Raw genomic sequence first — 24403 nt, 5'->3', positions numbered from 1 at the left:
ATGGTATGGGTTTTGATAGTACAGTGATTGAAGAGTGATTCATGCTAAACTACCAAGATCACTAAATGATTACTAGCACTTCCAGCAAATAGGGCGAGCAGGTAGAGCTGGTCAGAAAGCATCAGCTGTAATTTACTTCAATTCATCTGATATTGCTTCAAATGACAAAGATTTAAATCAGGATATTGTAGAATACTGTAAAACAGATGTCTACGTTTAGTTATCTTGAATACAATTAATTTCAGGAGCAAAAAGTTAAGCTCTGGAAATGTAAATGCTGCTCAATATATGCAAAGCAATGTACATGCGAGAACTGTCTCAGCTCTAAACTTGGCCAGGTTTAAATCACAATTTTATACATGATTCCATAACAAATCTTATGTGTACAGTTGCATTCCCAATTTGCATCACTATGAATATGGCTGTGATTCTTGAAAATTTGTAGCGCTGAGCAACCACAAAATATTTAATAAATAGAATGTTTTGTTTTATTTTCACAGCCCTAAAAATTCTGAAAGGGTCCTATAAATTCAATTTTGGGATATTGTTGGTTAAAGGGCGGCAGTCGTCACATCGCGTCCTGTTCGATATGGGGCTCATAGCGACGTATACAACGCGTGTAAAATACATTGTTTATTTACATGAAATTCCAACACGCGCTGTGCGACGACCACCGCGCTTTAAGGTTGCTAATTTCGGGAAATACAAAGTACACAGATGGTCAGCAACATGGTGCAAAGTTGGAAAGAAGTTTTGGGGGTATATGCAGGTTAAAACAATAAAGAAACAATGTATATTAGTATTTATTAATTCATGCCTAATCTAACAGGCTATATAATTTAAGATGGTAGCATGGACAGCCATTTGACATTGCAAATATTCATTCACAATATGGGTAAAAGTGAAAAATGAATCTGAAAACCAATCAGTACATTTTCACTACTGAAAGTTGTGTTTAGTATGAAACCTTGGTAAACCTTACAAGTTTGCACTTCATGAATAATTTTGTAAAACTTCAGTCTGTCACGTATGTAGCTGTAATGTTTACACCAAAAAAACAATTGTATAATTTAGCACAACAACAATTTACAAAACACAGGATGCAAAGTAGTAAAGAATGTGAATTACATCAGATTACATGCATCCAGACAATAGTGATTGCAGCACTACATCAAATACAACAATTTATAAAACTACACTGGTGGTCTGCAGGGACATTCATAGCATTACACAGATAGCTTTTAATTAAACAAAACAAACAACCAGGCAGTCAAAAGAGCTCTGCTGTCAAGAACAAGTCCAGTATGAAACATACACCCCCCCCCCCCAGATGGAAACATTTCGTTTCTCATAAATGTTACACCACACCCAACATACAAAGCAAAATCTTTGAAGTTTTGGAAAATTGGCCTGAGTAGCTCAATTTGGATCACAGTACCCATTCTGAAATAATGTTTATTCAAATTCAACTGGCATTCCAGTTGAAAATCTCATGATATTTCGCTTCATGGAAATAGAAATTTTCGATTTATCAATGTTTTGATGCGGATGTTCTAGAGTTGAGGGGAAGCTTTTAAATGTACGTCCAGAGACAAATTTAAATGGACGTATTTCTCTCAAGATACCTAATACTTTTTTCCTGTCATTCTCAGTTTCAGGCTAAGAATGACAAGAAGAAACAGATTCAATCTTCAAGGAATCATCAAAAGTAGACACAATAGACTGAACAGTACACGCTGCATTTGTCACCCTTAGTATTGCCTGTTCACTTTTGTTAGTTCCCAAACCCCTTATAAAATCTTTTCGATTGCGTACAGAATGTTCCACAATTAAATCAGACTCTATTTTGCACCCAATTCAGTCCCGTGCATTTGTAAATGATCTTTCCAAAACACGTAAACTCATTTGCTCTAATAAATTAATATGAATTGTGTCTTCAATATATAATCTATTTTTTTAATGAAGTACTTGCTCAGATTTGAAAGGGTATAAAAAATATGGGAGATTATAAATATAATTAGAAACTAATCTATCAAAATCCCCTTCTTTGGCAGTGTTATTCAACTGCCATATAAATGCAATGCCATGTGACACAAATTGGATGAATAATTTCTCATTTGATCAGATGAAATTACAGGCCGGGTTTGATCAGTAATATCAAAATATCCATACTCGTGGTGTTCTACGTATTACTGTAACACTGTATCTGCTAGTTCTGCTTTTTCTGTATGATTTAGCTGATTGATATTAGTAGAGATAAACTTGCATATGCACTCTAATTCAAAATATTCCATGGCTTGTTCAAAAAAAAAAAAAAAACATTCACCAACCACTGGCAGAAGAATGGTAAGGTATTTGTGGTATTTTTAAAATTAATACACACGTGTTTTTCAATCAACTCTAGTTGTCTGAATCGATACAGGTACTCCCAAAGTTTTGCTCAATTTCAATTTAGTTACCATTTTTGTTACATTTTTATATATTTGCTTAAAGCGCGGTGGTCGTCGCGCAGCGCGTGTTCGAATTTCATGTAAATAAACAATGTATTTTACATGCGTTGTATACGTCGCTATGAGTGCCATATCGAACAGGACGCGGCACGGCGACGCGACTGCCGCCCTTTAAACGATTCACTTAGTCCATATCTTGTGGTAAGTCGTCCAAAGTATGATTGGAAGTTTTGTATAAATGAATAGAAGCTCGGATCCAAGCTCAATTCGGCGCTCCGATCCCAGACCACTAATAAACAGACTGGAAATGCGGGTTGTTCTTTTGATCTGACGTTCGCCTCGGTTTACTTTTTGGAAAGATGATATAATAGGCATAGGAAGTAAAGTAAGCAAATAACACCGAATAAACGGCAAGGTAAAGACTATGTCTAATTATAGTAAATACGTACTGCGTGCGTGACTCGAACCGGCGCTCGCGTACGGCACCTAATCGCCTAGCTTCACGCCACTACACGTCTTCCCCTCGGCCACCGGGCATCCCCAAAAAAGGATGCTTAATGACCGAGCTTATTACGTGCAGAGAACGTGAAACCCGTCCACGCGATACGCGCCACACAGCATGGCCAGAATGCGGCAAAGGCCTTCAGATCTGGCTGTAGTAGGATGGTGAAAGTAATGGTACAGCATTTTAACAGTGAATAACTATGAGTTTAAAAATTAACAGCATGGTAAGCATGTTTAAAAATGGTACAGCATTTTAACAGTGAATAACTATGAGTTTAAAAATTATTTCTCAGTACTTATTCACTGTTAAAATGCTGTACCATTACTTTCACCATCCTACTACAGCCAGATCTGAAGGCCTTTGCCGCATTCTGGCCATGCTGTGTGGCGCGTATCGCGTGGACGGGTTTCACGTTCTCTGCACGTAATAAGCTCGGTCATTAAGCATCCTTTTTTGGGGATGCCCGGTGGCCGAGGGGAAGACGTGTAGTGGCGTGAAGCTAGGCGATTAGGTGCCGTACGCGAGCGCCGGTTCGAGTCACGCACGCAGTACGTATTTACTATAATTAGACATAGTCTTTACCTTGCCGTTTATTCGGTGTTATTTGCTTACTTTACTTCCTATGTCGACAGCAACTATGAGTTTAAAAATTATTTCTCAGTACTTATTCACTGTTAAAATGCTGTACCATCCTACTACAGCCAGATCTGAAGGCCTTTGCCGCATTCTGGCCATGCTGTGTGGCGCGTATCGCGTGGACGGGTTTCACGTTCTCTGCACGTAATAAGCTCGGTCATTAAGCATCCTTTTTTGGGGATGCCCGGTGGCCAAGGGGAAGACGTGTAGTGGCGTGAAGCTAGGCGATTAGGTGCCGTACGCGAGCGCCGGTTCGAGTCACGCACGCAGTACGTATTTACTATAATTAGACATAGTCTTTACCTTGCCGTTTATTCGGTGTTATTTGCTGATATAATATGCGTTTCCAGTCAGTTTATTAGTGGTCTGAGCTCAGATCGAGGCTCAAATTTCCCTGTACAATCACAGTCACTCTACTTGGAGTGTGATGCAATACATAGCTCGGGAAAGTACAGGCGTAGTCAAGTTTTCCCGAAAATCCACCCAATGGTTTGTCCCAAACATAATACACGACTACAGAATATGTCGGAAGCTTGTGATGAACGTTTGAGTAAACTGTTACAGAAATGGGACACTGTACTTATCTGCTAGCAACGAAAATGAATCATGTCAATCATTTTAATGTCAATTGATCCGCTGTCAAGTAGTCATATGCAAATTCACGTTCAGCAGAGGTTTGTAAGCATGAGGCACAGTCAGCTGGCGCACATCTGATATAATAAAATAAATGCGATATTTACTATTAGGGGGCCGCCATCTTGAATGACGCATAAAACTAAATATAGACAAGTTGTGAAACGCGGGCAGGACCACAGGGAGCCCAGAACTATAATCAACTGTAATACGCAGTCTCTATGAGCGGGGGGGGGGGGGGTATCGGCTGGTATCTAGTGTAAGAAATAGACAAGGGATGAAGGCTCCAGCCAGCTCACATTTTTTAAACTAAAAAAAAACAGATGAAAAAAATAAAAAATAAAATCTAAAAAAAATACCAGGTCATGCTCCTCGTGTCTGTTGTTACACGTGACCTACAGCTGTCAACTGTGTTCGTTCTTCGTCGACTTCGACTGGCTTCTATGTGAGGTAGTATTCTTGTGTTCTGTTTTTCTGACTTGAGTTTTTGAATCCGCTGTTTATGTTTTTAACGTCTTTCATGTCTTTTGTAGGAGTGTCCAATCCGTGATTCGAACTTGCGATCTTTGAGTTCCCAGCGCACTGTCATGTATTATGTTTCTAAGGGGCACCATGATATGTGCTGTGATTGTCACGTTAAATAGGTGACACAAATAATAGGATTTAAGTCCTATTCATAGGAGCACTGTCTTCACTAGCATTCAAAAATCTAACTAAACATACTGGATTCGAACCAGCGATCGCTCACATTGCTGACATAGTACAAATCAACTGAGCTATGTGGGTAGTCATGCAAATTGAACAATTTGTTGTCATATTTAGCTTTATTGCCAAATAGTGTTTGCGAGAAAAAGATGGGCAGGCAAGGGAATTGAACCCGGCTCCTCCTGATCACTATGTAGAGAACCAACCCACAAGACCACTTTGGATTGACTGGTTGTGTTTGCAATTGATAAGAGTATATAGTGTGTATATATATAGAAATACAACATATTTCTATTATTGAGTTACAATTGTCCAAAAAATTGGCAATTTTGTGTTTTTACTTGTGTAAACTATATACATGGCATAACCCGTTAGTGTACATTTTGCCAATTGGGTGTTTGCCATTTGCGTTGCCCATACCTGACCCGACCCTAACCCTAATGCCAAGACACGTTCCTGTTAATAATTCCGTTGCCCATACCTGACCCGACCCTAAACCTAATGCCAAGACACGTTCCTGTTTATATTTGCTCAATAATGATACTCTGTTGTGCACTGTCTGCGGGTAAGTTGCATTGATGTCAACTGATTAAACAAGTCGTGTTTAAGTAATTTCCACTATTAACAAGTGGTTAAATTGTGACAATAAATGTGTAGACAAATACTGTAAAATGGTTAATTTTCACTGGGTTTAAATTTCGCTGATTTAGCATTTCAGGCATATTCAGTGGGTTTTAAATTCACGGTTTTATTATTTAGATAATGTGTTCTATGCTAAATTTTACATATTCACTGGGTTTTAATTTAGCGCATTTTTGCAGTCAGCGAAATAAGCGAAATTAAAACCCAGTGAATAATTAACCCTTTTACAGTATTTGAGATTAATTTTGGTGTAGACAACTCATTTAATTATTTTACACCATTACAAGTTGTTAAATTGAGAGAATAAATGTATGGACTAATATTTGAGTCTTATTTTGGTGTAAACAACTCGCGTTTGATTAATTCCCGCAAATACAAGTTGTTAAATTGAGAGAATAAATGTGTGGACAAATATTTAATACTTATTTTGGTGTTGACAGCTCTCGTTTAATTATTTTACACCATTACAAGTTGTTAAATTGAGAGAATAAATGTGCGGACAAATATTTTAGACTTATTTTGGTGTAGACAGCTCTCAATTAATTATTGTACACCATTACAAGTTGTTAAATTGAGAGAATAAATGTGCGGACAAATATTTTAGACTTATTTTGGTGTAGACAGCTCTCGTTTAATTATTTTACACCATTACAAGTTGTTAAATTGAGAGAATAAATGTGTGGACAAATATTTTAGACTTATTTTGGTGTAGACAGCTCTCGTTTAATTATTTTACACCATTACAAGTTGTTAAATTGAGAGAATAAATGTGCGGACAAATATTTTAGACTTATTTTGGTGTAGACATCTCTCGTTTATTTATTTTACACCATTACAAGTTGTTAAATTGAGAGAATAAATGTGCGGACAAATATTTTAGACTTATTTTGGTGTAGACAGCTCTCGTTTAATTATTTTACACCATTACAAGTTGTTAAATTGAGAGAATAAATGTATGGACTAATATTTGAGTCTTATTTTGGTGTAAACAACTCGCGTTTGATTAATTCCCACAAATACAAGTTGTTAAATTGAGAGAATAAATGTGTGGACAAATATTTTAGACTTATTTTGGTGTAGACAGCTCTCATTTAATAATTTTACACCATTACAAGTTGTTAAATTGAGAGAATAAATGTGTGGACAAATATTTTAGACTTATTTTGGTGTAGACAGCTCTAGTTTAATTATTTTACACCATTACAAGTTGTTAAATTGAGAGAATAAATGTGCAGACAAATATTTTGGTGTAGACAACTCTCATTTGATTAATTCCAACAATTACAAGTTCTTAAATTGACAGAATGAATGTATGGACAAATATTGACCATTATATTTGTGAGTAAATACCTGTTGTTTGATTAATTTCCACCTCTACAAGGTTGTTAAATTGAGAGAATAAATGTGTGGATAAATATTTGATACATATTTAGGTGTAAGAACTCGTGTTTGACCAACTAACACCATTGCAAGTTGTTAAAATAATGAAATAAATATACTGGTATCATTGGATATTTGATTTAATTGTGAAACTTTCTAACAAAATGTTAACAGCTGGCTTCGAACCCTCAATCAACAATTCCGCAGACACAGTATAAATTCCACAACACCACAGAAGATATTCGTCTGTTGCCTGAATTGTTTTCGTAATATAGGGAACGCCATCGACGTTGGTCGTTAAGTGGTGTTCATTTTTCTAACTACTCCAGTGTTCCGATGAGTTGAACGGAAAAGCCAAAACGATTGCTCGTTAGGGGCCCAAGCCTGTAGGGCGTGGCCCCTATTCTTATTGTTCGGTTTTTTCTTCATCTTCTTTCTTCTTTCTTCCGTAACTTTTTTCGTCAAGCCGTTTGAGAAAACCACTGAACCAAATAGTCTGAAATTGCTCTATATTGATAGTCTCTAATATGAACTGGTGCAACATGCTTTCAGAATTTTGATTGGCCAATTAGTTTGGCAGCCATATTGGATTGAAATAAAACCGGAAGTGGTTGTTTGACCACTTTCTGAGGGTCTAGGCGTCTAGATTTTTTTATGGTATATAGTACAACTCATGTGTAATAAATATCAGAAATAAAAACTTTAGCGGTCATGTGACTTTTCCCGCCATTTTGTTTTTCCTAAAAACGGCAAAAAACACTTTAAAATCTTCTTCTTCAGAACCGCCAAGTAAAATGTTCTCATATTCAGTACTTAGCTTCTACATATGGAGCAGATTTAGATTTGAGAAATTCATTATGTTTGGTCACGTGGTTTGGCCGCCATTTTGGATTTGTTCTCAACAGGAAGTAGTTTTTCACTCATGCCACACGTGAGCGATTATTTTCAATATTGCTACATGGCATCTCTATGTCAATCTCTTTTAGAAACCTATAACAGATTTCAGATCAGTCACATGGTTTGGCCGCCATCTTGGATTTTGAGGAAAATTGACCAAAAGTTTGGGCATTTGTTTCTCAGAGGTGATTCAACGAATCTACTAGATGTTTTTATATTTACCATGCCTGGCCTTAACTCCATATGGAAAAAATAATATATTTTCGATAAGTCACGTGGTTTGGCCGCCATCTTGGATTTTGTGAAAATTGAAACTATGCAACTACATGTTTTGTATTAGTCCGATTGGAATACAATTTTGTACGTGTATTCTACTCTTTAGATACATTCTTTCCCCTTAATGGCACATGGCTAGGTCATGTGGCTACGCGCCCATGGGGTGGGGGGCTTCTAACCTCATTAATATGCATAGCTGCTATATCTCAAGCACTGTTGCAGTTAGGAAGATGATTCCTGTGTTATCATGACAACAGTGAACAAGCAATTTCATTAAAATAACAGATTACCATATATGGTCATGTGAACTCATTAATATGCATAACTGTTATATCTCAAGCACTGTTGCAGGTAGGAAGATGATTCCTGTGTTATCATGACAACAGTGAACCTGAGATTTGATTAAAATAACATATGACCATATATGGTCATGTGAACTCATTAATATGCATAACTGTTATATCTCAAACACTGTTGCAGGTAGGAAGATGAAACCTGTGTTAGTATGATGATGTTAAACAAGAGATTTGAATAAAATAACAGATGACCATATATGGTCATGTGAGCTCATTAATATGCTTAATCGTTGTATCTCAAACACTGTTGCAGTTAGGAAGATGAATCCTGTGTTATTATGACAACAATGAACAAGAGATTTGATTACAATAACAGATGACCATTTATGGTCATGTGAACTCATTAATATTCATAACATTAATATCTCAAATAAATATATGGAACCAACTGCATGGGGTGGGGGCTTCTAACCTCATTAATAATCATCACTGTTATAACTCAAGCACTGTTGTAGTTAGAATGATGAATCCTGTGTTATTATGACAACGTTGAACAAGAGATTTGATTAAAATAACAGATGACCATATATTAATAACCTTTATATCTCAAATAAATACATGGAACCAACTGCATTTCGACCTCATGGTACTAATCATTCAAACTAATTGTGTATCATTTGACCTCATTATTTATGGCATGTATACTTGGGCCCCTGTGACGCTGCTTGCAGCTTTAATTTCTGATTGCTTCGGTTCTGGTGAGTGTGTATCTCGTGTGATTCGAACCCATGTCGTTTGTAATGGGCGGTATTTCCCATGTTGGCTACGCCGTAATATGCAACCACTTCCCCGTTTTATTGTGATTTTGAGAGTGTTTAATGATGTCTTCCTCGCCCGTCACGCCATGACCCAGTTTCAACCACACGGCCATTTTGCAACAAGTGCGTGACCCTCGGCGTCACCCGACTGACTATATGATCGTTCTGTTCAACTGTTAAGCTAGGATTTATTACCGTTATTATCATTATATTGTCACATGATTTATTTTACCTTATGTGTAATGTCTTAAGTTTCTTTATTGTAATTTTTATATACCAATTCGTATATACCGAGGAAACGACCCCGATTGAAGGTCATGTATTTTGTGACGTCACCAATTCGTGTGTAGGTACGGCTTCTAGATCCGTGCCTTATATTAAGCCAACTGATAACACAATTCGGCCGAATTCGTCGTTTTTGTGTGGATAAATCACTTGCATACGAACACCTAATTACGCGAAGAACCTAGAACACTAAGCCGGGGTATTTGAAACCGAAATTGTCATCTAAGCGTTAGGCCGTCGCTGATTGGCTGCTGTGGCTGGAATGCCAATTTTTAGTTTCAAATACCCCGACTTTTTTGGGGATGCCCGGTGGCCGAGGGGAAGACGTGTTGTGGCGTGAAGCTAGCCCTGAGTACAGTCCTTAGGTTGGCCTCCTTCCGCTGATCATTCGGCCCCCACAGTCCTGAGAAGTCGCATAGACCGGGGATTCGACACCCGCCTACAAATTTATGGCGGAGAACCGTTCTGCAGTTTACATGATTGTAACCAGCTAAAACATCTATCGATCAAATCAAGCGATCACAAATGCTAGTTTTACGCAACGAAACAACGTTTTGTTTATAAATACGTCAAGAAGAAGATGGCGGCGTATACTTTCGGTTGACGTTGGAAAATGTCGATTTGATCGACTAGAGTGGGAAATCTTATGTAATTTCACTTCCAGTTAAGGCATTCAGAATAGTTAGACGTGACGACCTGCTTATTTTTTAACTGCAAAGCTGAATGCCTCTTAAATCGCCCAATACATTCCTTCACAATAGTGTCGAATCCCTGCTCTATGCGACTTCTCAGGACTGTGGGGCCGACTGATCAGCGGAAGGAGGCCAACCTACAGGACTGTACTCAGGGCTAGCGTGAAGCTAGGCGATTAGGTGCCGTACGCGAGCGCCGGTTCGAGTCACGCACGCAGTACGTATTTACTATAATTAGACGTAGTCTTTACCTTGCCGTTTATTCGGTGTTATTTGCTTACTTTACTTCCTATGTCGACAGCAACTATGAGTTAGTAAATATCGTATTTATTTTATTACCACATGTGCGCCAGCTGACTGTGACATGAGGCTTGCCGGGAACGAGCGCCCTCTGCGTGGAGAGTGCGTAGTATATATGTTTTGAGAAAGAAAAATGGCGACGCGAAAGCGGAAGAATTCAAACCCGGGAAATTCAAATGCCCAGAAAATGAAATTACATGCATCTAGCCACCGAGACTGGGACGTAGACGATGTTTGTGAATATCTGGCAGTGAATCAATTCAAAAATGTTACTCAAGTTTTTCAACGTAAGTTATATCTATGATATGTTGCATTGTTCAAGTACAAGTTGTTGAAAAGGAAATCACATCCCCGCGATTGTTACAATATCATAGAGGGTGTAAGTACAATATTAGGAGAAAAGCACTATTTGTGATTTGACACTAAGTTCAGTTTTGAATAACATAGCATTCCCCGGCGTCCATAACGCGGCAAATGATGGCTGAAGTCGGTGGTCAATACAACCTCGTTCAAGACTGTCAGACTAAACACCTCCCGGTGACTTGTTCCTGTGTTTTGACATGTTTTCGGTTTAAGGATGTAGTAGACTTTCGTTGGGCAAAACAGAAAAAGCTTGATAAAAAAAATAATAACAATGATTAATGACTAACAATTTTTACATGTTATTGTAGCCCTTGCAACACTTTATCCAAAAATTATAACACTAACGTCAACGTTAATTATGTCACGTGACTGCTAAATAAACAAAATCGATTGTTCTGCAATTTTTATTGCTACTAGAAAACGAAAACAGTTAGCCAACACATTTTTATGAGAAAAGGAAGACTACAATGTTCTCAACAATAATGTAAAAGAGATAGTTTCTGAATTGTTTGGTTTTTTTACAAAGTGGTGGAGAAGAATTATGTAAAAAATTAGAGTGCTCTGTTTTCACAGGTCAATTAGTAATGAAATATTACTGATACTTGAAAAATATTTTACATTTTGTTTTCAATTGATCTTGAGTTCAATCTCTGAAAAAATCAATGAAATCGGACAAGAACTGTTTGCGTAATCGTGATTTTTGTGGTTTTAGACACGTTACGTTTCAAATGGCTGAAAAGACTCAAAAACCAAAAGTAGCACAGTCGAGAGGATATTTTCTGCTCAGCGCATAGTATTCAGTTATTTTTTGATGTTTTAGATAGCTATTGTGTTGGTTTTATAAAAATCAAAACAACCCGTTTGGTACATGGCCGATAAAGTTATGAAAAAATCGATAATTTGAAAAAGAAACGTGAAAACGAAGTATGGCCGCCCTTGAATAAACAGTGTATTCCCGTTATCAATTTAAGTTTATTTGCTTGACAAGCTTAGTTTTAAGTGTTATACAATATCACAACAAACAATTGTTTATGTACAAAACGTGATATGTGACTGTTAAACTTGAACACTGTCGTGTCTACGCTCCCTTTCTCGTAAGCCACGGCACCTGAACCAAGCGAAAATGTCATCAGAGCAGAACTGCATAATGAGATGCGAGTACTCGGTAAAGCTACGCTTTTTTATTTTTACTAAAATACCGGCGATGACACTTTTGTTGTTGAATATCAATTAAAAATCGTAATTGAAGTAAAAAAGGGGCCTTCTATTTGCTGACTGAATCCGCTTGGAAGCAAGTCAGTCAGTCAAGCTTGCCGACAGCACTGTCGTGAATTACAGGTCGTCGTTTTTGCTCTATAACTCGTTACAATCGGAGTTTCGTTTAGTTTAGTTTTGTCGACTTGCAGTATGATTGTTATACAATTATTACCAGCACAAAACAGTTTTCATTTTCAAGAGCTAAGAATGTATGTGTAACTGCTTTGTCTACGAACCACCGATGCGTCACTCAAATTTGAAAGTCAGTCTGCCGTCCCATATGACACAATGGATCTGATTACTATTTTTGACTACCTCGTTAGGGCGTATTCTTAGCCAATCCGCGTGCATGTGTTATGTTCAAAATGCCGCATGTGCACCGGAGACTGAAGTGAGAATCCCAGCCATAACGAGATTCTTCATGGATATTTATTTTTCCCTTTCTACACTGAGAACATTTACAGCGGTCAGCCAGATTCGAAATCAATATATCCAGGTCGACGAACCTTGTGTTATTCGCTTCACCGCAAGCGTTGCCGGACAGATACTGCACTGAGACTTCGCTGGCGATATTTTTCCCGGGTATTTTTCATTTCGACATCATGCTCATCCCGTATGTTGATGTGTCACCAACCTCCAGTGACAGTATAGTGGTGTCCCTGGGCTCTCTCTGGAATTTGCTAGGTAATAGTAAATTTACTAATCAAGAAAAAAAAGTATTAGTAAACTTTGTCTGGAAACTGCGGAGCATTTTCCCGCGACCGAGCACAACGGGGAAGAGAGAAGAAGAGGGAGGTGTCCCATCTGTCGTCCGCCGAAAACAAGAACAGCATGCTGAAAATGGTGCTTGCTGGTGCAACTTGAGCTCTAATTTTGTGTGTAATTTCATGACATCAAATTAGGCAGTCTGCTCCACAAAATGTATCATTTATGATGGTACAACAAAACATCACAACAAAATATAATATGTAGACACCAGAACCTTTATTTGAATAACTCAGTATTAATTAAACATATTCATGATAAGCTCACATTGTTAACAGTGGGGAAAATAGTTATCATTCAAAAGTTCACTGCCTAGAACACAAGTCTGTGAATAAATTTTCACGGGAAATTTCTCAGAAAAAAACTATGCCAATCAATATTATTATGAAGTAATCTCCCGTGCTCATCATGCAAACCCGCATGTTGACGTTTATGACGACACAAAATGACTATTTATTTTCATCGAAATTTCTGAATTAAAGTGAAAAAGTAACTAAAGTAACTTTCGGTCTTGTAACTCGATCTCAATGCTAAGAATGCCCGGTAAGAATGTTACACAAATTATAGTATTTTTCGATCGATTCGCTAACATTGTCTCACCTTCCATTAGCTGTGGAATAATAACCCTATGTTGCCGACCGCATTATTTACGTGACAGACACTGGCCGGCCCATGTTCGACATACAACAACAAAAATAAAAACAAGACGTCCGAATGAAATTGGTAGGGCAAAACTAGATTGTATGTCGCACCAAAGCGCTACGGAACCGCAGCTAACCTTCCATTATTTCTGAAATCGTGCTGCAGTACGATCAACTTTCCGTTTCTTGATGCTGTCAGGGTTAGGACACCCATATGTTTCTGGTTCTGAACACGATTTAGCGATTTCTCCATCTCGTCGTGAAAAATACTCGTCGAGCAGTTGTCTGCTCCTTTTTGACGTAGTCTCCATTTTCAATAAATAAACAAATCACGTGTTTGATAAGGGCGACATGAAACCGTTCCATACTGAGAGTAATGTCGCGGGGTATCTTGAAACACATGTCGACTAAACTACGCATGTGCGATGACACCAAAATAACTTTAGAGTGGAAAAATACATTCAATGGCAGTTCCGTGTTGATCGCGATCACCATGTTACAATTGTTGCAATCTTAGAAGTAACGGGACATTGTTTAACTTTAAAATGACAATCACTCAAACCGTAACACGCGTGATGATCACAGTCGAGTCTTGACAATTAAATGAGGGCGATTTGCGAGGGTATTTTGTACAAAATGTGTTCGTAAATCCTACTAATAGATATTTATTTTGTTCGTAAATCTCGTCCAAATTTCGTAATTTACGACATTTGCGAGCGACAGCGAGAGCACAGTGTCCTCATCGTCAACATTCGAGGTAGTTACGGTGGTGTCTTCAGTCTCCAGTGCGGTGGAGCAGATGTCACAGGTTTTCACTCGACTCGTCCGACTTTGTTTCGTTGAGGGACTGTGTTTCGTAGTAAAACATACGATTTCTGCTATTCAGAAACTTGCAGGTTTTGCTTGTCATTGAAACAGTCCTTTTCTGATTTTTTCCTGTGCTATTTTTCAAAATAAACTTGGTCAATACAAAATAAATGAACAGTAATATGTAGTAGAGAAAAGCGATGCGATGAACTAACAGCAACGAGTGAGTGTATCCGGTCATTTGACCAGACGCGTACACGCGATGTTTATTTGCGGGATTAATTAAGCTAATTACAAATGTTATTGTTTAGGCTCAGAGGGGCTTAGCCGAAGTGCACATTCCCGGGATTTCCGTTACTTGTAAATTATTTTTTAATTTTTTAAAAAGCCGTTTTTTCTTGAAATAAAAACCTGATTTAATAAAAAAACAAGGTCTTATGACTGCCTATATGTATAAGTCACCGTTTAATGAAAGAAAAAAAAGTAGAAGAAAAAAATCACCGCGAAAGTCTACTACATCCTTATAGGGGAACCGCTCAATCCCATGGATTGCACCAAAGAATCAAGGGACACTATTGTTTATGTTGTTTACAATGTTAATCTATCTTTTGGTATCCATTGTTATTTTAATCCAGAAAGTAAATTTGTTGCAGGATTAGGCTTAACTGGAAGGTGCTCCATAGAGAGTATTATACTGTCTAAGTTTGTGAAGATGATACCGTATTTATCCGGGTATAAGCCCAGGGTCTTGAACATGGAAAATTGCCAAAAAGAAGGGGTGGGCGTTTGCCAGGAGATCCCCGGCAAAAAAAACCGAAAATTCGCGAAAATTGACAACAGGCAGATCGAACTGCGGCAGGGAATAGAACGGCAAATGAAAACATGCAACGGAAATAAATGAACACTACGCAACACTAGAAGTAAAACAAAAATAATGTATTTCTTATAATGTGACAAATAAACCAGAAATAATAAAAATCAACAGTGAGAAATCATTTGAATTAGGATTTTCCCGCCGACAAACACGTCCAATACGCATAAACTCAAAATGAATTAATATGTCAGGGTTTAAACTGCGTAAAATGATTTTCGGTCTCGACAAATTACGAATCAACCGTCATGCAAGATCAATATTAATTTACAAATTTACACAGTAAAAATTATAAAAATTCATAGCTGTTTGAAAACACTTCTCAGATCTTTATTTGTACGTTCATTGCCATCTTCGTCAAACTCAAAACCCTCAAAGTCCAAGTCGGCGTCACTGTAGCCGTCGAACAAAATCCCTACAACTTATTCCTGAAGTTCGTCGATATCGTCCCACACAATTTGGACTTAGCACTTTTAATCCACCGATTTCGCAGTCTGTCAGCTTGGCACTTTTCATTCATGTCTAATCATAATAAAAAGACAAGAAAAATGGGGCCGCTCTGCTGCGATGGCACACGATGCTTTTGTTTACAGTCTAGCAATCATCTTTGACCTTTATGCATCTGCTTTATTTGATTGGCTAAGAATGACATCACTACTAGTATTTCATCATAAAGGTCAAATCGTGACATTGCTTTCTTATCAGACTCGACGCTTATTAATCACGGTGAAAGTTATCATTCAGCAAGTTCCGGCGGTTGGAATGTCTCACTATATCAGTATATGGATATCGCGGTGGACTTGAAATAGAAAGTTTTTTTTTTTTTATCCAACGACAGAAGAATAATTTTCATGACAGAAATGCAATAACGATGATAAAAGATGGTAAAAAAATTGGCAGTCTTCGGCGTGACATTGCAAAATTGCTGGCCCCAGTTATGGATTCGCAAGCTGCTACAAAATATTTATAAACAAAATAACGTGATTTCAACCTTTCTCCCCTGTACGGGTTGCTACAATACTGCAACATTGTTTTCATTGTCGACGACGCTAAAGCCGAACAAGTGCGACACTTGCTTAGCGGCTCTTCTTATACGATTTGCTTGAATCGTTAAGGATGCACAAACCAAACGGCCAGCCCTTTTTAGGGCCACGACATATTTCAAAAAGAGAACTACCGTTTCTGCTTTAATATTTATTTTTATAGACTTGCTGACTGTTATGATTCTGAAAAAAATCAGCGGTGAACGCGCTGTTCTGAAGGCAGAAAGCTGTCACTGCTATTTTGCGTTCACTCCTTGTTTTACGCAATTAACAATTTTTATAAGTATCACGACTGACTTCAAGAAAGTCAACTATTAATACAACCACAGTCAACGAATAGAAAATAGTTTTTTTTGTTTTGTGTAGAAAAAGACCCCGTGGGCGTGTGCCCGGATATGACCTCAACTTCTTTATTGTGTCAAAAGTGGGGGGTGGGCGTTTGTCCAGGCATGAGCTCTTACCCGGATAAGTACGGTACTAGTAAATCGTAGCTATTCATATAGACATGGAGCTAAAAGGAGAAATTCTTGACATAGGTGTTTGCCTGTCAACAATTATCATATATCTGATATCTGAACAATTTTATGAAGGCAAGATCTTGTATTTTTTCATTATCAGCACCCCAGCTAACTCCTTCTGTTTTCTCTGCTTTGCTACCGAAAAATAGAACATTTGCTATACGATTCCTGTTCCACTGACTATAAATTTGCATATCTTGACTACCAGGGAATTAGCCTTAGAAAAAACACCCAATCAGGCAAGACAAGATGTCAGTACTACTTGACTAATTATAATAACCAATAAACTGGCTAGTGACTTGTTTGCTGTTGTATTTTGGTTTGTTACACTTTGAAAGTCACAGTAAATCAATGTAAGTTTTGTACAATTGATGTACATGTAGTTGTGTAAATATTGTTGTGCTGATAGATAGATCATGGAGGTAAAAAGAGTCTTTTTAAAAAAACTTGGATTGGATGTTTTCTTCCCTGGAGATTAAGATGAATAGATTTGGTGTATGATACTTTCTTGAAGATTGCGATGCATGAAAAAAAAAATGATACAATGTTGCATTATAGTTTTGATGCGGCCGCAGCGGGAATGCACACTCTTTAACGGTGACTCCTGACAAATGTATTCCTTTGTTGGAACGCACTCACCGAAAGATTATCATTAATCTCCTGATGACTACTGCTGTATATGTTCATGCAACTTGTGTGTATCTGGTCAATCCCTAAAATTCTGCATAAATGTATAATTAGATTGAATGGAAACCACCACGATACTATGTCATCAAACGCATTTGCTGAACCACTGTATTCACCATGCATTTTGCCAAGGTTGCAAGAAATAGCTTGAACGTTTTGAGGAAAAGATGCAAACAACTAAAATGGCACACCTTTGTCAACACCTTTGTCAACACCTTTGTTCTGGGCTTCCACCATACTGCAAAGCATTGATTGCTCCAGTATCTTATGCAAATAAGGGTGTATGAATAGCAAATGTTCTGGAATTTATTTTTCGGGAGGAAAGCTGAGAAAACGAACAGAGGCTGCTGGGGAACAGATATCAGATATGATTATCAAACTTATTAATGGAGTTTGCGGGACTCAAAGAACTCCAACTCAAGTCTCGTATGTTGTCTAAGATCAATCTTAAACTTTGTTACAACAAATTTCACAAGTACTTGATCATTAATTTGCCAACTACATGTACTAAGGCAGTTCACCTACAATTTGAATGTTATCCTTTAGTTTGGCTAATCATCTCTGAAAAAGGATTTTTAAATAAATTTATGAGGTTTTACAGGACTGAAAGGGTTGCAAAATTATGAGCTTTATAAGACTTGCTGTAACAGTATGCTGTCTAATATCAATCAACAAATTTGATAATTCTAAGTTTCAAATCAAATGGATATTAGAACTTAGGCACTACCGGTATTCTAGAATGTGTCACCAAGGAAGTCAAGACAAGTCTGGTTTTGGTTTTAAATTGTATTATACAAGTTTGGCTTTGGGTTTAAGTTATCCGATAATCATTTGACAATGACATTACACAGAGTGACTATGAAAGTCTGGTATTATTTTGTTATAATTTCTCTAATAGTTATTTGAAAATTATTGAAGTTTTAGATTGCTATGCTGGGCTCTCTCTGGAATTTGCTAGGTAATAGTAAATTTACTAATCAAGAAAAAAAAGTATTAGTAAACTTTGTCTGGAAACTGCGGAGCATTTTCCCGCGACCGAGCACAACGGGGAAGAGAGAAGGAGAGGGAGGTGTCCCCTCTGTCGTCCGCCGAAAACAAGAACAGCATGCTGAAAATGGTGCTTGCTGGTGCAACCTGAGCTCTAATTTTGTGTGTAATTTCATGACATCAAATTAGGCAGTCTGCTCCACAAAATGTACCATTTATGATGGTACAACAAAACATCACAACAAAATATAAAATGTAGACACCAGAACCTTTATTTGAATAACTCAGTATTAATTAAACATATTCATGATAAGCTCACATTGTTAACAGTGGGGAAAATAGTCATCATTCAAAAGTTCACTAAGTTCACTGCCAAGAACATAAGTCTGTGAATAAATTTTCACGGGAAATTTCTCAGAAAAAAACTCTATGCCAATCAATATTATTATGAAGTAATCTCCCGTGCTCATCGTGCAAACCCGCATGTTGACGTTTATGACGACACAAAATGACTATTTATTTTCATCGAAATTTCTGAATTAAAGTGAAAAAGTAACTAAAGTAACTTTCGGTCTTGTAACTCGATCTCAATGCTAAGAATAGCTGCAGTTCTGTAGCTCTGGATTTCGCTGGTGTCCGTTTTTGGCGTTTTTTGTTGCATCGGTAGTCTGATTCGGTCGTCTACTGGTAATTGCGAAACCCTAGGGTTACCAATAGACGTTACCTAGGGTTACCAATAGACGACCGAATCAGACTACCGATGCAACAAAAAACGCCATACACGGACACCAGCGAAATCCAGAGCTACAGAACTGCAGCTATGCTAAGAATTATAATATTTTTCGATCGATTCGCTAACATTGTCTCACCTTCCATTAGCTGTGGAATCATAGCCCTATGTTGCCGACCGCATTATTTACGTGACAGAGACTGGCCGGCCCATGTTCGACATACAACAACAAAAATAAAAACAAGACGTCCGAATGAAATTGGTAGGGCAAAATTAGATTGTATGTCGCACCAAAGAGCTACGGAACCGCAGCTAACCTTCCATTATTTCTGAAATCGTGCTGCAGTACGATCAACTTTCAGTTTCTTGGTGCTGTCAGGGTTAGGACACCCATTTGTTTCTGGTTCTGAACACGATTTAGCGGTTTCTCCATCTCGTCGTGAAAAATAGTCGTCGAGCAGTTGTCTGCTCCTTTTTGACGTAGTCTCCATTTTCAATAAATAAATAAATCACGTGTTTGATAAGGGCGACATGAAACCGTTCCATACTCAGAGTAATGTCGCGGGGTATCTTGAAACACATGTCGACTAAACTACGCATGTGCGATGACACCAAAATAACTTTAGAGTGGAAAAATACATTCAGTGGCAGTTCCGTGTTGATCGCGATCACCATGTAACAATTGTTGCAATCTTAGAAGTAACGGGACGTTGTTTAACTTTAAAATGGCAATCACTCAAACCGTAACACGCGTGATGATCACAGTCGAGTCTTGACAATTAAATGAGGGCGATTTGCGAGGGTATTTTGTACAAAATGTGTTCGTAAATCCTACTAATAGATATTTATTTTGTTCGTAAATTTTGTCAAAATTTCGTAATTTACGACATTTGCGAGCGACAGCGAGAGCACAGCTATGAGAGCGTTTCACTAGTCTTGATCTAAAACTTCAATACATGTAATTATTTGGAGTCCAGCTATAATTTGATATTGATGGAGTCTTCAAAATTGGGTCATTTTCTGATATGTCAGATCAACAAAATAGAAGTAGAGTCAAATGATCGATATAAAACACCATGAGTTCAAAGTCTAATAATTGATAGTAGGCAATTATTGAAGTTACTGTGGAATACTTTATTTTCGCTGGAATTAAGTTTTGGGTGTTTTGTATGGAATTTATTTTCACTGATTTTTGATGAGTTTAATGTGAAATATAAGAAAAAAAGTACATTCGCTGGATTTTATTTTCACGGAATCATCCCTTCAGGGAAAATGGCGAAAATAAATTCCAAGCGAAAATGAAGTATTTTACAGTATACACTTTTGCTTTGTTGAACATTAATTATCAACATACAACAAACCTGAAAAAACAAATGTTTAATCTACTAGGTAAATAATTACCATCACATCACATGCTCCAACTGTTTTTTTTTTTGTTTTACCATCACCATCTTGGCTATTCATAGAAGCTTTCAGCAGGAAATGTGTTAACAGTTTAGTCCCAGTCTGTCTAATATCATGTACAGACACTGACAGTATTCCCCCCAGGATACACACAGTGTGGTGGGACCATCACAATGCTTTGTTTTACTGCCATACTGGTCTGACCACAGTCATTATCCTGAGAGAATCAATTTGATAAGTTTCTCTTGGAGAAATAAGTTTTGCGAGTCAATAATTTTGTGCATTGTGTACTTGAGTAGGTTAATTATCATAATTTCTGTTCAGAATGATTATGCAAATAGTACACAAATGTTATGCAAATTAGTACATACATTTTTACCACTGCAGTGCATAAAATTTCTGGGGTAAACACTAGTTGTGTTCACGTTACACGAAGTACGGGCTAAGATTTAAGCTGATTTAGGCTTATCTAGCATATTTGCATTTCGGCTAGACCCAATTGCGTCCATGCACAGGGAGGGCCAGTCGTTAGCACGGGCTAAGGGGTGCCATTAGTCGGTGACCTTTGGTAAGCCGCTATTTACGAACGAAAAATGAATGACACGCGCGAGGTTCTATTTCTGCTACTGGCATGTTTCGTTCCTGGGTTTCGTTCTAATTTTGAAGCGACGTGCACAGGAACACGAGTGGAGACGGGCCCAACTTATTTGGATGCACATAAACAGTATAAAACAGGCGTAACAGAATACAGAGTTTTATTAATGCATGTTGTAGACAGCGAACCAAATTTATTTTGTCTATGATTGGAGCTGCTGCATGCTGTACGCTCTACTACAGTGACCCGATTAGTGTGGAAGCGAGCGCGGAGTAATGACTGGTGGAATAGTGTCGTTATACGAACATGGGACAATTTTTACACCCAAAGGTCGCCGCAGAGGGCGCTTAGCCCTGGGGTAAGCGTTCGCGCATACTTCGTTAGCCCGTGCTAAGGTCTAGACCGCGTCTTAAATTCGGATCAGATTTAACCCGTACTTAGCATTCCTTAGCCCGTGCTAAGCGTTCACGCACGTTTTCTTAGCACGGGCTAAGGAATTTGACTTCTTAGCCCGTGCTAAGGAGCTGTGCGTGAACGCAACTACTGAGGCAGATTAGGACATATAAACACACACACACAAGATTTAAACTAGGATCACAGTAAAAAGTCAAGTTGCTGTAAGTAAACGCTTAATATATTCACATCTGTTTTTCTCTTACATAGTTGTAAGCTTAATATTTGATGGTTAGTAAAAAGATTTCACAAGTTTTACCTATCCATAATTTAATGAGCTGCCCCACCTCCCTAACTGGAAATACGATGGGACACAGTCTGGAAATTGAGTCTATATAAACTGTAATTTAGAGAATGTCTTGATTAGTCATTGGGTCTAAAATTTAATATTCAGTCACCTGCCATAAAAAAGAAATATATACAAAATGCATTATCAACAGCACAACTTAGTTTAAGTAATGGAAAATCTGCATTATTTTTTTGCTCAAAAATAGGCATGTCAAAATGTAAAATAAAATTGGATAACCTCAAAATAAATAATGGTATCATTACATCATAAAAAGATACAACATTATATGCAGCTCAAAGTGAAACAAACTAACAGGTTCTTGCTCTTTTTCGATGCTGTAACTATTTATTATCTCAATATAAGGCCTCATACATGTCACACATCCTAATAACTAATCTAGAGGTACAGATCAATGATAACTTCTAACCCCCCCCCCCTCCCCCATGCATGCAGTTGTTGAGGTGCCAGTATGTGTGTCATGCATACATTCTGTTTGATTTCTGTATAGGTGAGCAGATTGTTGGATCAGTATTGTCAGATTTGACTGAAGAAAGATTGGAGAAAATTGGAGTTGAGTAAGTACTGTCCTGCTATAATAACAGAGAGTAATAACTGAAGAAAAGCTAAGCTGGAAAAAACAACTTTCTGGTGCTAGGTGTTGCTATGTGCTTTATATCGGTAGCAAGGTGTCAGCACAGGTGGTTACATTAACTCTTAGCATTTTCTCAAAAAACAATTTTACGTGGATCAAATATTTTAGTGTCTGTAAAATGTGCATGCCCCTCAAAATGTCATTATTCTCACTTTTCAAGAAAAGCCCCAAATGTGCATGTTTTTTACTCGTCCATTTTTTTCTATGGAAGAAATTTAGCTTTTTCCTCTAAATAGAAGTTTATTTTCTGACTATTCTCAAAAATGGTTCTATTTTTAACAGAATTATTAGGATTGCCCTTGTTATCTTAAAGTGCGGTAGTCGTCGCGCTGCGCATGTGCAAGATATATGGGTCTCATATATACAAAAATGGCGACTTTGACTGTTGCACAGATCAACGAGTACGAACTGAGACGTTTCCAAGCTTTAATTAAGTAATTTTCATGTTATTGGAAGGCATCAAAGGAGACACCGGCGGTAATCAGTGCAAGTCGCGCCCAGGTCAAACCTCATACTTGTGATTTCCATTTGAAGAGCGCATTGGATTGTTGGAAAATCAATGTTTATTAACACAAATGTGGCTCATGCGGAGCGCGACGACTACCGCGCTTTAACATTGCCAAGATAAGGCAATTATACTTAGCTGTATGTACATGCATGATTTATTTTATATTTCTTAATTTGAAATCATGACATGTATATTTGTTTTCTTAGAAAGATGGGCACTAGACTTCAGCTTCTACAGCTTTTTAGAAATCTCTCTCAAGATAATCTCAATCTGAAAGTAAGTCTGGTACCACACATGATATGGTTGTGTAATTCATCTCAAAGAACCTTTAAAACACATTCATCCATTGCGTTCCTGCAAGGCCAATATACATATCCAGATAAACCTATGTATAGCAAAAATCCAGGGGACTTCATTAAAAAGGTCTTTATAGACAGGTTGTCTTAATATGAAGGTTGAATCATTTTCTCTGGATCGCAAACTAGTACTTAGTATTTTGTCCAAAAAATAATGCAATGTTACTTTTGCAACCAGAACTCAACATCAATTAAGTTTGGCTGTCATGATAGTATGTTTTAAAATTCATGCTGATATAATTATGTATCTTGTAATGAAATTACTGGTACTGAAATATAATAATTCACAATATGTAGTGGCAATGAATTTAATGTTCAATTGGTCAGTGTTCAAATGTTATACATGTATACTGGTAATAATAATAATGTACATTGTATTTTACACTCATTTAGTACATTGCATGGGAACTAATGTGGACTGTGGTGCTTTAGTCTTCATTCTGTCCTTGTGCAGGCTCCAATGGTGAGTGAATAGATGTCTCTGGAAATCATGAATCTCTCTCGTTGCTGGTGCTTCATATCACTGTTTTACCTTCCAGGTGCATGTATTCAATGACCCAATACATGGACATATTGAAGTTCATCCCCTGTGTGTGAAGATAATAGATACACCACAGTTTCAGAGGCTACGCTACATTAAACAGCTTGGTGCTTGTTATTTTGTATTCCCTGGGGCAGCTCATAATAGATTTGAACATTCTATTGGGTAAGTTTAGTTTATTTTGCACAATTAGATTATCATAATGTTTAAACAAATTTTGTCTTTCATTTTCCATTTTGTATTCACAAAATATTAATTTGTCATGGGTGTACCGGCACATTGTTTTTCTCGATTTTCATCCTGTCCTGGGATGTTTTTGCTATTTCCTGAAGCAGAATGCAATGATAGAAACTTTAGTACATATGTACTATCGCGTATTATAATTATAGCGTATTTGTTTCCATTACTATCAACCAGTGTC

The 24403-nt window shown here is 37.5% G+C and overlaps 1 protein-coding gene across 1 annotated transcript in view; it reads left to right on the top strand.

Annotated features, from left to right (window-relative positions):
* Window positions 1–9573: 9573 nt before the first annotated feature.
* LOC102803050 (deoxynucleoside triphosphate triphosphohydrolase SAMHD1-like) overlaps window positions 9574–24403 on the top strand; it is a 32750-nt gene continuing 17920 nt past the window's right edge. Inside the window, exons 1-5 of the mRNA XM_085500183.1 lie at window positions 9574–10432; window positions 10569–10802; window positions 22434–22500; window positions 23292–23361; window positions 23981–24147. Of these exons, the coding sequence (XP_085356309.1) occupies window positions 10649–10802; window positions 22434–22500; window positions 23292–23361; window positions 23981–24147 (458 nt within the window). The 5' untranslated portion in view covers window positions 9574–10432; window positions 10569–10648. The remainder of the gene's footprint in view (window positions 10433–10568; window positions 10803–22433; window positions 22501–23291; window positions 23362–23980; window positions 24148–24403) is intronic.

Source organism: Saccoglossus kowalevskii, chromosome 6 (genome assembly GCF_978046115.1).
Source record: "Saccoglossus kowalevskii chromosome 6, keSacKowa6.1, whole genome shotgun sequence".
NCBI lineage: Eukaryota > Metazoa > Hemichordata > Enteropneusta > Harrimaniidae > Saccoglossus > Saccoglossus kowalevskii.
The sequence above is the reverse complement of the archived record's forward strand: the minus strand, read 5'-3'. Positions and strand labels throughout refer to the sequence as shown.